The sequence below is a fragment of the Cebidichthys violaceus genome, unplaced genomic scaffold, assembly GCF_023349555.1.
Source record: "Cebidichthys violaceus isolate CVI_PGR_0920_01 unplaced genomic scaffold, fCebVio1.0.p SCAF_2, whole genome shotgun sequence".
Classification (NCBI taxonomy): domain Eukaryota; kingdom Metazoa; phylum Chordata; class Actinopteri; order Perciformes; family Stichaeidae; genus Cebidichthys; species Cebidichthys violaceus.
This window is the reverse complement of record NW_027176372.1, coordinates 9,282,446-9,297,927: the sequence shown is the minus strand read 5'-3', so window position 1 is coordinate 9,297,927 and position 15,482 is coordinate 9,282,446. Positions and strand designations below refer to the sequence as shown.

Genomic DNA, 15,482 nt, shown 5'->3' with positions numbered 1-15,482 from the left:
TAGTTGGAATAACTTCTTGAAATGTGATACCAATAGAGCTCATTAGTTGGTGGCCAGCATTGACGCGCTACTACTTACTAAACTCCTACATGCAGGCCAGACAAGCTCCGACACTGACTCTGTTACATGGCAGATTGTTTTGTAACCCTTTTCCTAAACTCATCCAATGAGAACAGCTGGCCGGCATCACATGACACAACTTTTACGTAACGTTTTTTTTTCCTCCTGCACCGCTCCATTGAGAATAATATGGGTGCTTCCTGGACTTGGTCATGATAGCGTCAGAAGACTTCCCAGCAGCACAAGCAAACATGTACCGCAGCGGGTGTTTTGACGAGACACGCTCCACATAGACGAGGGGACAGACTTCTAACAACTTGCCTGGTATGGGGACAGAGAGCGAGAGTATGCTGCAGCTCGCAGCGGAGGCTTTCCAATCGAAAAACTTCGACCTGGCCGCGGACATCTACGAGTGCCAACTAGCGGGTCTCGGAGACCCAGGGAGCCGACTGGAGCTGATGGTCAAGCAGGCTGATGCGCTCGCCTTCGGGGGCAAATTCACAGAAGCGTTCGACATGTACCGACAAGCCTCGGAGACCGAGAGACTGACCCCTGTTCACCTGACCAACCTCATAGAGTACCTGTCGGGTAGTATCGGGAGGCAAGACGGGGGTAATGGTCGAAACGGGACCCCGAGGAAAGGAGGAGCGGCGGTGGCCGCTGGGTGTCCGGGAGTTGGTGCCGCGGGCTTCGGTTACGAAGACTTCTCCTGTCGGATATGTATGAGCTTTCTGTTCGAGCCCGTGACCCTGCCTTGCGGACACTGCTTCTGTAAAAAGTGTCTGGAGAGGGAGAGGAAGGAGAAGGAGCGGCCGGTGATGTGTAAAGAGTGCCGCGACAGCTCCAGAGTGGCCGACGTCCAGAGTTACAGGGTCAATGTGGTCCTCAGCGACCTGCTGGCCAAGTGGTTCCCGACCTTGCACCAGGCCGGCCGACTGAGGCGGGAGGGCAACGGACTGTACGCCGAGAAGAAGATGGAAGCAGCGCTGGAGAAATATAACCGAGCCATATGTATAGGTAGGACACCGAACTACTTACTCTTAGTATGAGAAACTTAACACAGCGGCTTTACAGAACGGGTTTCTACTGCGTATGTGACCGGGCTAACTCGTTTTTTTTTGCTACTTTCAACTTGATATTTGTTCTATTGTTTGGCTACTTTTCCAGCACAGCGAGGTTGCTGCTACATAATATCATGTGGGCGATTTGCCGTGAAACGATAAAAGGAACAAGACGACGCTGTTATGTGACTTTGTTTCGTAAGTGTGTCATGTACTCCGTGACACACTTGGAGGCGGTTAGCTGCCTCTGCTGGCATCTGAGAGCCACAGCGCCATGTGTTGGATAACACGGTTATGTAGGCTGGGCTCGCGGACCAAACATTGCGTAAGCGCGTAACACCCCGCCCCCCCCCCCCCCCCCCCCCTAGCCCCTCTCATTGTATAACGACAAACAATGATTCAGGCTAATGTGGGTCAAGGGTACTATTTCAGGTCACCACCAGGGAATCTGATGCCCATAGCAGAGGTTGTTATATAGGCAGAGGTGGTGGTGACACAGGTGAGCTGTGGCCTGCAGAGAGGGATTAGTAGTAGTGCAATAACCTGTTATATGCATAGAGGTGTTGATCAGGTTACATAGTGTGGTATGAAGTTTACTTCTTAAGAAGCCTATGTCACATTACACACCCATCGTGTACTGCTTTGTTATATTGATGTCATATATTAGTCACTCCCAAATTCTCAGAGCTCGTTAACTCCAGCTAATTGCATTAATTTGCTCTCACTTATAAAGTGGTTGTATATGTTTTTCAATAGCACGTGCATAGAACAAAGTTGTGATTTGTCGAACGCTTAAATAACAAATGGCTGGTGATGTATTGTGCAAATCTGGATAAAGTGAACCCAGTTGAGTTTAGTGAAGTGCCACAGTTTGACAGACCCTGTGGCACTTTGCCAACTACTGAGACGGAGCCTCAGAAGTCTGCTTGACCCGATCTCAGTTGACCTTACTGTGTGGTGCTGCTGCAGCAGCTGAGTCACTGTACACGCTGGTTGCATAAGTTTCAAGTGACTCGTTTGAATCCTCTAGAGAAGTACCACCATAGATGATGGAAGCACCAGTTTGAATTACGCCATCATCTCTGCCCGCGGGGCCCGGGCCAGTGGACCATGAACCTCCCAGCTGATGTGGTGCAGCTGCTCAGACACCAGAGACTGACTGTTGTTGAGCTGGTTAGCTCTCACAGTGATAGGGTGGGATTGTCCTGGGCTGTTTCTAGGATGTCAAAGTAATTCAGCATGTTTAGCAAAGGTGATTTGTTAAATAACAATGAACAAAGGATCAAATATCTGTCTTATTTTGGAAGGACCAGCTTCAAACCGCAGTGACTTTGTTCTGCAGGAGGAAGGTTGCCCCATCACTCATTTTTAGTTATTAATTAAAGGCAGGTAATTCCTAATGGAACACTTGCTTAACTAAGGAATTCATGCAAATCAGTTTGTCAGCTGAGTCTCAGCAAGAAAAAAAGAAAGGGGGTAGCACTTGTTGTACTTGCAGAATCTGTTTGTACGTTACTCTATTTATCAATATATTTTCTGCCCCTAAACAAGGTCCCCTGCATAGTGTTTGTACTGGGCTGCTTGTGTGTGTGTGTGTGTGTGTGTGTGTGTGTGTGTGTGTGTGTGTGCAATGCATGTATCACTTATTGTAGGGTTCAGATGTAGTTTTTTAGAGTTGGATCTGGATTAAGTTTAGGTCAAGCTAATTGTTCTCTTGTCATACTTTAACAACTATTGTGTGTTAAACTGCATTTTCATCTATTCGGTCACCTCAAATCTTTTAAATTGTCCTGTAAATTGAAATAATTATAATAATTTATGTGAGGTGAAATATCCCCCCCTGGTTCCCATCGGGCTAACCGCTATATTAGCATATATTATTGTAGTTATGAAACCTGGAATGTGGGTGACCTTGATAGTGCAGCACTGTTTTGTAAGGCGGCACATTTTTTTTAGTTTTTGCGTAACGCGTTTTGTAATGTAGAGGAAAGTGTTCCATTTAAGCATGACTTCTTTTGTGTAACTTGAAACCGTTACATAACCAGTATAGTCAGCTTTTTAAGAAATCAGAAAATAAATATTTGGTGGCTGTGCTTTTTTTTTATTCTGCAGTATGTTGTGAAACCGTTTCCTCAGTACATTATGCAAAGATTCACTGCTTCCAGCTGCTCATATGTGACACTTTTCTCTGTCTTACATCACTGTGAATTGAATATCTTTGGCTTTTAGGCCGTTGATCAGACAAAAAGAAGCAAGTTGAACACATCACCTTGGGCTCTTGGACTCTCGTAACACCAACAATCCATCTATCAACATAACTAACTGACTGTCCCTCCTCTCCCCCGCAGCACCCATGGACCACATACTGTTCAGTAACCGCTCCCAGATCCATTCCAGCCTGAGACGATATGAAAGGGCCCTGAGAGACGCTGAGGTGGCCTGCAGACTCATGCCTCACTGGTCCAAGGTATGGCAGACAAACGGTCCCTAAATGCATATAAATATGTAATAATCAGTTGTTATTCAAATATACGGATGCGAGATAAATGATGCATCTTCCTCCTTCCTGCAGGGTCATGTTCGTAAGGCCCAGGCCCTGGTGTCGCTGGGCAGGGCCGAGGAGGCTCTGAGGGAGTACCTGGTCTGTCTGTCCATAGAGCCGGACTGTAGACCGGCCAAGAACGAGGCTCACAGGGTAAGTCAATATTAGTGTTGTAGTGGACACCCACAGATGAATACCCTTAATTCCATGTGTCACCCCTCAAAAGACCAACAATTATTTTCATTGTTGTTTATTTTCTTGATTAATTGATTGTTTTTGTTTTTGGTCTATAAAATGTTAATCAGTGTTTCCCAAAGCTCAATATGACGTCCTCAAACGTCTCCTTCTGTCCACAACTTAAATATATTTTTTTGTCACAGCAGAGCAAAGAAAACTGAATAATCACTTTTAATAATTCATAATTTAATTTAGCCTTTTTCCACCTAAATATGACTCCAACCGATTAATTGATTATTAAAGTAGTTGATTGATTTAATAGTTGAGAACAAATCGATTAGTCGTTTTCAGCCCCTGGAATTGTGGTATTTTAAATGCATGCAGAATAATCTCATCCTTGTCTTCTCTCAGCTCCTCTGCGATCTCCTGGCTCCGGTCACCGATCAGGTCCCTGAACACATCTCGGACTACTCCAACGCGCACATGTCTTTCAGAGCGCACGTCAAGAACAGCATCAGCATTCACACTCCGCACCAGGTAAGAGATGCTGCGCCTCCCGCAGTCAGCACTTATTGATGTCGAGCGGACATGAGGTTTAATTATCCCTCTCCCTCCCTCAGATCTTTAGTCCCAGCCTGTTGTCATCAGTGTCCAGTCTTGCCCTCGACCCTCCTGCACCCGAGAGGCTAGAGGGCGGTGAGGTCAAAGGTCAGGGGAAGCCTGCGGTCAGGAGGCCGGACCACTGCTTTCTCCTCAAAAGGAAACGCAGGATCGCAGAGGAGGAGGAGGAGGACGGAGGACAGGAGAGGAGAGACGATCACAAGAGAGCCAAGTTCGGTGAGCTTTTGGAGTTTGCGCGCAAGCACGCGCACACAGCCGAGCAACACACTCTACTCTCTCTCCACTAGCGGCGTATGTGTCTCATTTAGTATCTGTTGATCTCTCCATTCAGAGCCAGCAGAGGGGACGGATCAACCGAGCTCTGCGGCCGGTGACGTCTTGGACCCGACAGATCTGGATTGTTCCCTGTGTATGAGGTGAGGTTTGCTTCACAGCGTTGGATCTAAATATTTACTGACAGTCAACGCACCACCATGCAGGAGTTGCGTAACGTGTGCCAAATTGCCTCGGTCGATGTAATCATGTGATATGCAGCAGCTTTTATGCAGAAATACAGCCCGAAAGACAGGAACAGAATGGGTCTTTGTCTTGTCTAGCAGACGACCTGAAATGTATATTTATTTCTCTATTTTTTGACAATTTGTAACTGGGAGATAAATGGCTAATTAAAAATACTCATCAGTTGCAGCCGCACACTCTTGGCGTCCACGGTTTTGAGGTGTCGTGTTTTTCTGTGTCCAGACTTTTCTACGAGCCAGTGACGACGCCGTGCGGTCACACCTTCTGTCTGCGGTGTCTGGAGAGATGTCTGGACCACAACCCCAAGTGTCCGCTCTGCAAAGAGGAGCTGTCTGAGGTACGACACGGTGCCATTTAGCATGATCTGAACTGAATCCAGTAGGGAACCAACCCTTTCTCTTCTGATACCACAAGTCAGAGTGTCTACCCCCCCCCCCCCCCCAATTTAAAACCTACCTCACTGTGGAACTCATTGAGGTCATCTTTCTGTAAGGTAACGTGATACCAGGGATCGCTGTGGAACTAAAAACAGAGTTGGTGCCCTGCCATGACCCAATGAATTGACGCACAAACTGTGTTTTCATTTGGATCGGTCATGTCATGGCCGATACCCGATGACTCAATAAGGTCACTATCGAGGCGGCCAATCAGGAGCCGGTACATCTAATTGGTGTATCCCTACAGTTCTGAATCACGAACAAAATAAGAGGATATTATGGGGGTAAAGCGGGCTTCTACATTGAAACTCTCTCTATGTTTTTGCCAATATGACCGTATCTTTAATACATTCTGTATCTCTCCCCAGTACCTGGTCCAGAGGCAGTACTCTAAGACGGTACTAACGGAGAACCTGATATCGAAGTATCTTCCCTCGGAGCTCATAGAGAGACAGAAAATCCACCAGGACGAGATGGCTGAGCTCTCAAAGTAAGTTTGTGTCCTCCTCTGCTCTTCTCCGGCGTCTTAATACTTTACTGAGTTTGCTCTTCTCCGTTCACTGACACAACCTGTGCTGTTGTTTGACCCACTGACATACTGTAGATAGCACTCGTCTGAGACACTGACCTCTCAGCGTGCAACACCTCAGGCATCAAGTATCACATTTCTGAAGGCCGAAACAATTTCCAACACATAACTGGAGCAAAACTGATCTCCTCTTACAGTAGACAGTGGTGTTTCTTTTTTTGTTTTTAGGGGCATTTGGCCTAATAGTTAGTTGTGAGTTATGGTGCAGATGGAGTTTGTGCAGATGTTTTTGGAATTGTAGACCATTTTCTGAACATTTAAAGGACTTTGTTACAGAAAATCAAGGTTGTATTTCCACGTTAAACTCATGCCCCTTCTTCGTTTTCTCTCCTCAGTCTTAACAAGAATGTGCCTATATTTGTGTGCACCATGGCCTTCCCCACTGTCCCGTGCCCTCTCCATATCTTCGAGCCGTGCTACAGACTGATGATTCGCCGATGCATGGAGACGGGAACCAACCGCTTCGGCATGTGTCTGGGAGACAACCGCAAAGGGTCAGTGCTGGGACAGCGCATTAAGTGTGTCGGGGGTTATGTGTGTTTTAACACACCGGTGTCAGAGTATGGATCCAGGAAAGTGTAATAATGCGCCCTCTGCCTCATCCCGTCTCTAGGTTCGCAGACTACGGGTGCCTGCTGGAGATCCGCGATGTGAAGTTCTTCTCCGACGGCCGCTCGGTGGTGAACACTATCGGCAAACGGAGGTTTAAAGTCGTTCAGCACAGCGAGAGGGACGGATACAACACAGCCGACATCGAGTACCTGGAGGACGTTAAGGTATGAGAGAGAGGAGGACTGGACAGATGAGGAGTAGCTGGGAGAGGGATGATGGGATGGAGAAGGGATGGCTTGATAGAGACTTAGCATAAGATGTTATAACTCAAAGGATTGTGTGTGTTTGTGTGTATAGGTGGAGGGTCTGGCAGAGCGTGAGCTGCACACTCTGCACGACGCGGTGTACGACCAGGCCCTGGTGTGGGTCAACTCCTTGAAGGCCGAGCAGAAGGAACGCATTGAGGGACACTTTGGACCCATGCCTCAGAAAGACTCTGAACTTCAGGTACACGCACACAATTTACAAAGTCACGCTTTTTAAAATCAAATTACTCCTTCTTTCAAATGTGTCGTATGTGTCTTTGAAAATAGAATATGATTCCTGAGGCGGCATCCACTGAAAACGGGTTTTACGAGGCAATAGGATTATGATGATGATGATAACAACTTTAATTATATGGCAACGTTGAAAACAGAGTTTACAAAGTGCTTTGATAGACAAAGCAAAAGCAAGATAATATTACTACAGACAGCCCAACATCGAGGTGCAACAAAAGTAAGAAAATCTAAGGTCAAATTGAAACACTGATAGAACAGTAGATGAAACAATAAAAACCATAAGACCAATAGATACAATAAGAACAAATTAAATTAAATGATAAAATAAAAGCAGTAAAAAAACTATATACCAGGAAAGAGATTGAGCTCCTGAATGCAGACACTGAGCCAGACAAGGTCGCAGAAAAGGGACTCTACTGAACAAATGAATATGATAACACTCAGAAAATCAGCTTGACCCAGAGCCACAATTATCATAAGACCCGAGTAGAATTTTCTACATTCTTGTGTCTTTAAACCCCTCTCCCTTTGTGCCTTCCTCCTTCAGGACAGTCCTAATGGCCCCTCGTGGTGTTGGTGGTTACTCGCCGTTCTACCGCTGGAAGCCCGAGCCCAGCTTCCGTTCCTGGCCCTCACCTCTCTGAAAGATCGCCTCAGCGGCATCCGCAAGGTGCTGCTCTTCATGGCCCACAGCAGGCACCGGTGACAATAACTCTCCACACCTGGAAAATGCAGTAACCCCCCCTCTCCAACGCACACACACACACACACACACACACACACACACACACACACACACACACGCACACTCTCCTCCAAATCAGCAGTTGACCTGCTGTTCTTCCTTTTTGATGCACAAAGGAACTGACGTTGAACCCGTTGCACCTTCCCCGTTGTAGCCACATCCCGTTCAGAAAGCAGCGCTGGACTCATCTACGGGTCAACTGCAAACTTTAACAAAAAAAAGAAGAAGAAGAAGAAAAAGAAAAGCTGCAACGGGATGGTTGATGTGAATGCATTGATATCTTCCATTCATAGCATTCTCTAGAAAACCAACCGTGCAGACTTCCGCTATGTTCAGACAGGAAGGAAATGTGATTTTAGACATAGCGTAAACAGCCTCATCTTCCGTTATAGAAGTATATGTTCTTGTCTTCACATTTCCATGTGTTCAACAACAAACCGCTGATGTGACTCAACTTATCCAGGTTCCATTGCTGCCTTCATGGCCTTCCTCCATTTTTGTAGTTTATGCTCTTCCTCTGGAACTCAAACAAACCGTCTGCAGTCTGACATGAGAGACTTCTCCAAAAAGCTGAGCTGCCTGTCTGAACGTCGCTTTAGCTAACTCAACCCATCAATGTCCCCACTCCCTGTGTCTTTAAATGTACATATAAGCTCTGCAAGAGACCAAACAATGGATTTGCCTCACTAATGATGAAAATACTGATTAATTGGTGTGCCCGTTACTAAGTGTAGACATCTACAGAAGATGTGTTTACTATTCTGACCACCTTTAATATAACTTTAACTTCATTTCATATTGGCTGCTATTCAGTCTTCCTTCCCTCCTTGCTTCCTTTCCTTCTGTCCCTGTCTGACTCAGCCCATCATGCAGCTGAATGACAAATGACTGAACCTTTACTTTGGCGTGCTTTAAGGTGTTCCATTCAGACATTTTGTTTTTGTCTGATTTTTTTTTTTTTTTTTTTCATTATTTATTTTGGCATTATTTATGCATGCAGTGACATTGTTTACATTTCACAGAAAGAGATGTTGAGCCACTCCCTTTCCAAAGGCTTTTTTTTTTAACTTACCATTTGACCCCAAACATCAGCAGTGATACCCTGGTAACTGTAGGGTATTATTACTGTAAAATAAACACTACATCAAAAAGCCTACATGCTGTCCAGGACAAACCCTGGAAACTGGAGTTAAGGCCAGAGGGTAGTATTTTTATTGGCCGCTTGCAATGCCAGCTATTTTGACTAAAAACATATTTGGTTTCCCTTGCCGTCAGCAGCCTCTCTATGGCTGAGATGCTTCCCGGCTATAAGAGAAGCAACATCTGGATTTCTGATAACATTCTGTCCTATGTGTATTTATTCACTATTTATTCTGACTTTATTTTGCACTTTCACTTGAAGTAAGGGAAAGAACCGGTGCAGACAGGGTGTGTATTTCCACTCGAGTCAAAGTACACAAGTATTTGAATTACCACAGAATAAAGTCAAATCTTCTGCTGGTTTAATCGGTAAACGGTCCCCAAGTGATGTATGTGATGAGTAAAGGCCAGTGCCTTCTGTAACACGGTGTGGGACAGTTTTACATAGCAGACTCATTTTGAGGTTCATTTCCCCCCTTATGGAAATGTATCCATTCAAAACAGGATTTTTACAGAAAAGAAATGCTTGTAAAATAAGATAAAAACCCATTTTGAGAATTTCCCACAAACGTATTTCTGATGTTGTTTGACGACATATTGAGGCCTTGCTGGTGTCTGTGACGTGACTGTTTGTACATGGCCAGGGCAACTCTCTGGAAGATGCAAGAGATTATTGAGCTTTGCCTTCAAAATCTTTTATTTTATACACGCGTGTTTGATTTTTACATGTTTCTATGTCAATCGGGTTCTTTGGATTTTATAATTTTCTTCACTTACTGTTGTGTCTCCTCTTGTTTCATCTGTGTGTTAGTCCAGGGAGCGTCAAGTCATCCTCATTTATTATTTTGTATTATAAGGGCCAAAGCCGTCTAATGCTATAAAACGGAGAAACTGATTTAGATATAATCCCACAATCTTAATATTTTCCCTACAGAAATGTGTTGGTATTGTATTATCAGATGGTTGCACTATGAAACAATCCAAATTCATATTGTATTATATCTATTGTATAATGACCCTAGTGTTACATTCAGTTGGAAGGTGCTTCTCTGAAGAAACATTTGTACTAACAAGCTAGTACTGACAAAACAAGAATAACTACCACTTCAATCATCTCTCCACATGTCTGAAACTATTTCTGTTTGCTAATATCGTAACTGGCAAACACTACGAAGCTATGACGCTCAGACTGGGCAGGAAAGGGAAAAGCCATTAGCCAGATATAATCACCCCTCCAGTGTAAAAGCATATCGCATTCAGAGACAAATCCAGATAGATGTGAAGAGATAGATTAAAGGGAAAATCCATGACATGACATGCTTATTCTATTATTTTTTTTACAATTTACTAGTAAAAAAAAATACAAAAACAGATCTTTCTATAGACATCGTCACATGAGTCATTGTTTTTTCTTTTCTTTTTTTCCCCATCTCAGAAATTGAAGCATGACACTAAAATGATGTTTCAGTTTAAAACTGATATCTGTGAATTATTGTTTATCTGTGACAGCAGTTCTAGTGCCTTAAGTTGGACTTCTTCCATTTACACTTTGATGTATAAACTGCAACGGTGATTACTGGGTGCTGATGTTTTGTGCGACGACCTGCGGTTCCTTAAATAACATCTTCATTTTCTGAGGAGACGGTGTTAATCAGGAAACAGCACAGTTTATAAGCTACGACCCAGCTGGGACGTGAAAACAATGGCATTTGTCAAGTTCTGAATCCTGAAAGTTCAGGGTGGTTTTAAGCTGCTGTTGCAGCTTGATGGTCTCATTTTGACATTCTGTAGCACTCCAGACTCTGACGCTGACAGCAAGCATTTATTTTTCTTAGTGTCGTGCGAACGGAGCATCCCTCTTCCTGTCTAACTGTAAAATGGCTCGAGATTTTAAACGCCTCCAGTTGGTTCAGTGACAAAACAATGCAGGCGTAGAAGAAGTGCGATTTTACAGATTGTTTGTAATCCAGCTATGCAAAAAAAACCAGTCGCACAGTGGGTCATTGCCCATTGATATCATGACCTTTCAGAATTCAACCACTGACCTTTATGAGGAAGTGTAACTACCTCTGGCATCCTCCTAGAGCACTTCCACAAAGAGAGAGAAAGAAAAACTATGCCTCCAAATGTTGTTGTGTTCCTGTCATTGTTGTAGTTTGAGAGTTAGACAAACAAACAATGTATATCCTCCTTGTCAACTGCTCCTAAAATGAACCTCTTTTTTTAACTTGTACCCATGTTAAAGTGCACCGTCATCAACACCGAGTTTACGCCACTTGTCAACTGAAACTGCAAAAATGTGAATTCCAAGCTTTCTGTGTAATGTGTTTGACACTGATCCCGAATATTTGAAGTATTTGGGGAGCGCTTGATTTATCTCACCTGGCAAAGTGAGCAGCTTCTTTGAAACAAAGTGCATGTCCTCTGCTGTTTAAGTGATTTGACTAAATTCTGGTAAAACATTCATGCTTTGTGAACTCTAAAAAATCTTTCAGATATTTGTGTCACTACATTGCCCGCTTCTTTCAATGGTGGTTAACCTCCCGTAGAGCTCCACGGCCCGCTAAATGTGTCCGGGTGAATTCGCACAAGATGAATGTATGTATGTCTCGGCATCTCTCTGATGTTCTCTGTACAGGTCTGTTTTTTTATCGTAAAACTTTAGTATGCATTACTTTTGCGAAAGTACAGTTCTGAAGCTACAACTTGTGAATAAACCAAAAGGTTTGTGTTCTCGGTCCTGCATGGGATCGTGATCACGCTGGACTGGATTTGAGAGTCATGTCTCTTTTGTTTGTTTGTGAGTTTCTTAGAAAGTAACAGATCAGATTACTGGTTAATAATTCAGAAGATGAGTCAAAACCTTCAGTGTTCCTGAATTCTGCTCAACAGTCTGTAAGGTGAGTGATGTGGGAGGCAGTCAGCGCTAAATTTATTTTCAGAAGCAATAGCACTTCTTTAAAAAACAAGTGTAGTTTTGGAGGGCTTTACAAAGCAAGACAAAAACATAAAGAATTACTTTGTACTTTGTACGCTTTAGACAAAAAGACTGAAATACTCTCATTTGGGACAATAACTATGAAGCTGCTGCCAACAGACTACTATCTTAGCTTAGCATAAAGACTGGAAACAGCTAGCCTAGCTCTGGACGAAGATAACAAAATCCACCTACCAGCACCTTTAAATTCACTTAACACTTAAAAATGAACACTTTATATCTTGTTTGTTTAATCTGTACTAAAACTGGCCATCATGCTAAGCTAAGCTAAGCTAACCATACTTTTATTCTCAACAAACTCTTCCCAAGAATGCGAATAAGCATATTTCCCAAAATGTAGAACTATTTATTATCTCCGTCAGGAGAATCACGTGAATGGTCGCGTGCATGAGTGTGCACCTCTGTGTCTGTCCACGACATTCGGCTGCAGGAAGCTGCATTATATTTTAGGCGGCCAGGAATGGCTGCATGCTCAAGACCTGCTCATGGTTGCGGTGACCCATATTTTCTCCGAACACCTAATATTGTCTTTTATGCTGCTGCTGACTGTGGGATTAAAGAGGTTATGAAATGAATGGAGGAGAGCAGTACTGAAGTTGGGTAACGTATCAAGCTGAGCGAGGTTAGATTATTAGAATGCAACACCAGCTCATATGTACACATGCTGGCAATGTGACCAGAGTTGTTGCATTTCCTAAGTAAGCCCTGTTATATACCAGTTAGGTAACAGCTCACATTACGTGTTTCAGAGTGGAGTTACTCTTCAGCTACATTTAGTATTTGATGGGGTCAGTAGAAGGTGGGCCGAGTAAAACACTGTAGGTTAGGAGGTTATTGCCAAAGCAAACAGTAAATCTACACTACTGCTGTTAAAACCAATTTGGGTCATGAAAACATTCCTCTGACGTAGAGGACCTCTGGAGGAAAGTCTGCAAACCACGGATGGATTCGGATTCAAGCAGAGGTGTGTGTATGTGTGTGTGTGTGTGTGTGTGTGTGTGTGTGTGTGTGTGTGTGTGTGTGTGTGTGTGTGTGTGTGTGTGTGTGTGCACGCGTGCGTTAAACAAGAGTGAGCAGCCAAGAAACGACTGCTGAAGAAAACAAAACTTACACTCAGAGAGAGAAGACACATTTGAGTGAGAGAGAATGTGTGAAAGGATTCTTACATGTGGAGAGAGAGAAAGATTCAAGCTTTTGGATTTTAGGATCAAAACCAAAAAAAGGGACAGCTTGTTTTCACACATACATAGGACTCCAATATGCTTTTCTGCACACACAGAAAAGAAAGAAATAAGCTGAATAACAGAGATATACAGAGAGAGAGGCAGGGGGAAAGCTGGACAGACAGGAGAAGTGTTTATGCAAGCAATGCAAATGTAGGTCACTCAGTCTGAGTTAGAGACTTACAAGGAGGCAGAAAAGTATTACAGAAAGAGAGATGGAGGGAAAGAGCAGTGTCTCCTTCCCTTCCTGGCTCACTCTTTGTTTGTTGCTCTTCAGTGTAATTACACTGCAGATTAGCAAGTTTAGCTCGTTGCAGTCCCACGAGGACTCTTAAGGATTTGAAGGCCTACTTGTGCCAAACCCGGGCGCCTCTAAATATAGAGGCATAGAAGCTTAGATGAGACCATACAGTAAATTTCTACCATAAGAACCTCTATTCAATGTTGTGGTGAAGTGGGACCTCTGCTCGCAGGAGGCCGCGGATCTCTCGCTCTTTCGTTGTTGTTTGAGCAACGAAGTCACGCTAAGAAAAATCAGCTGGATCCGGCTTACAATGAAAAAGTATTTATAATTCGCAAATGCTAAAAGACAATTACAAACTGAATTACACTGTCGACAGTAAGGAATCGCGAAACCGAGTTCAAAGACTCTCCCCCCCTACCGGCCTACAAACGCCAGTTCACAGTAAAGAGGATCGCCAAGAACTGAACAACATCTCTCCGAACAATGTTTTTATACCCAAAAGTCAGTAGTTTACTTTCAAAAGTCCACTATCAGCTTTGTGATTGGTTGGAATCTGATTGTCTCCTCCTGTCCTCGGACAATGCTCTCCATTGGTCTAAGTGATCCGCATAATATCTGAATAGTGTCCTCTGGTCCAACCTGTCCTCCTCCTCATAAAACTGCATGTACCCGACCCCCATGTTTTCTTAGGGCTGTCTTCATCTACATCTCTGTTTGATCAATACGTCTCCTTCCCCCACTGTTCACACCTCACATTCCTGAAGTCAGCTCACCAAACTCATCTCATTATCATACAGTTGTTTTCGGATCTGAAAAGCCTGTCTCAAAGGTCTCTCTCTTTCCCTCAAAACATTCAGTTACTGTATTGTATAGTTTGATACATAGAATGATTATACTTTTATGATTTAACACTTTTCCAAACAAACATGTTATAACATTATATCCACCACTAGGAGTGATTATTAAACACACTAACATTGCTTTTTAACTTTAAATTCTTCACAATGTCTAGGATGTATCCTGTTAATGCAAGTGCTCAATATGAACGAGACTCATTCAACCACACACCGATATTAATGATTACATTTGTCTTTTTGAGTGAAATGTCTTGACAATTATTGGATGGATTAGGTCAGACATTTCTTAAAATTAAGTTTAGCTTCATTGATGCTAGAATGCCCTAATTTTTCCTCTACGGGTCAAAATGTAAATTTTTGGTTTATGAAAAAAATAACTCAGCTTTACTTTGTGTTCAGTGTTAGTAAGCAAATGTTAGCATGCTAACACGCTGATCTGAAATTAGGAGCAAGGTTAACATGACCTGCTAAACATTAGCACGTTAGCGTTGTCATTGCGAGCATGTTAGCATTCTGGTGTTAGCATTTAGCTGGAGGCACTACAGTGTCACAGGGCTGCCAGAATGATTGCAATCCTGTTTGACTGAGCAGCAAAACGTGTTAAATTGTTAATAGTAATAGTAGTTAATTTCATTTTAAATAGGTTTGTGATTAGCAAAAGGCTTCATTTTTGGCAAAAACAATCAGGATATGTTTGCAAGGAACTCCGAGAAATGCGTTTCAAGTCTTCAGGTTATTTACCATGGAAGAAACAAATCAAATATAGAAATAACGTGAAATACAAAAAAACATTGTTATATGTATTTTCTCTTTTATGCGTGCATTTACTGTGTATGTCATTCATTGTGTTAAATGAAAACAAATATTTTGCTTTTTGTCTTTAATAAAATAAATACAATTTAAATACAATTTATCATGCCACATTGAAATCAATACACAACACAAATATGTTTTGGGTGTATTGAAATGAGAGGGAAAAGGACAGGAACGAATAAGGCTGAATGTGGTGTTATCTGTCCTAAGCTGTAAATATGAAGCATGTCCTCATCGATCGCACAGCTCAGCTTAAATATCTCACTGGAAACAGAGCGGTCATCGGTCGAAATACAGGCTTTTCCTGCAGGTTCAAACCAGCCACTGTTGTCGTTGTGTTAATT

The 15,482-nt window shown here is 43.2% G+C and overlaps 1 protein-coding gene across 1 annotated transcript; it reads left to right on the top strand.

The window, feature by feature from the left end:
- Positions 1-266: 266 nt before the first annotated feature.
- Positions 267-11,774, top strand: LOC137875206 (LON peptidase N-terminal domain and RING finger protein 3-like). The gene is made up of 12 exons (XM_068714244.1): positions 267-1,077; positions 3,470-3,588; positions 3,694-3,816; positions 4,252-4,377; positions 4,461-4,677; positions 4,793-4,877; positions 5,203-5,317; positions 5,786-5,907; positions 6,342-6,500; positions 6,620-6,782; positions 6,916-7,065; positions 7,666-11,774. Exons 1-12 carry the CDS (start codon positions 387-389, stop codon positions 7,822-7,824), a joined length of 2,229 nt encoding a protein of 742 aa, XP_068570345.1. The 5' UTR covers positions 267-386; the 3' UTR covers positions 7,825-11,774.
- The last annotated feature ends 3,708 nt before the right edge of the window (positions 11,775-15,482 follow it).

Coding starts and splice junctions, on each gene's coding strand:
- LOC137875206 (XM_068714244.1), top strand. CDS start 387: ATGGGGACAGAGAGCGAGAGTATGCTGCAGCTCGCAGCGGAGGCTTTC. Junction 4,378..4,460: donor GCATTCACACTCCGCACCAG/GTAAGAGATGCT, acceptor TCCCTCCCTCAG/ATCTTTAGTCCCAGCCTGTT. Junction 5,318..5,785: donor GCAAAGAGGAGCTGTCTGAG/GTACGACACGGT, acceptor ATCTCTCCCCAG/TACCTGGTCCAGAGGCAGTA.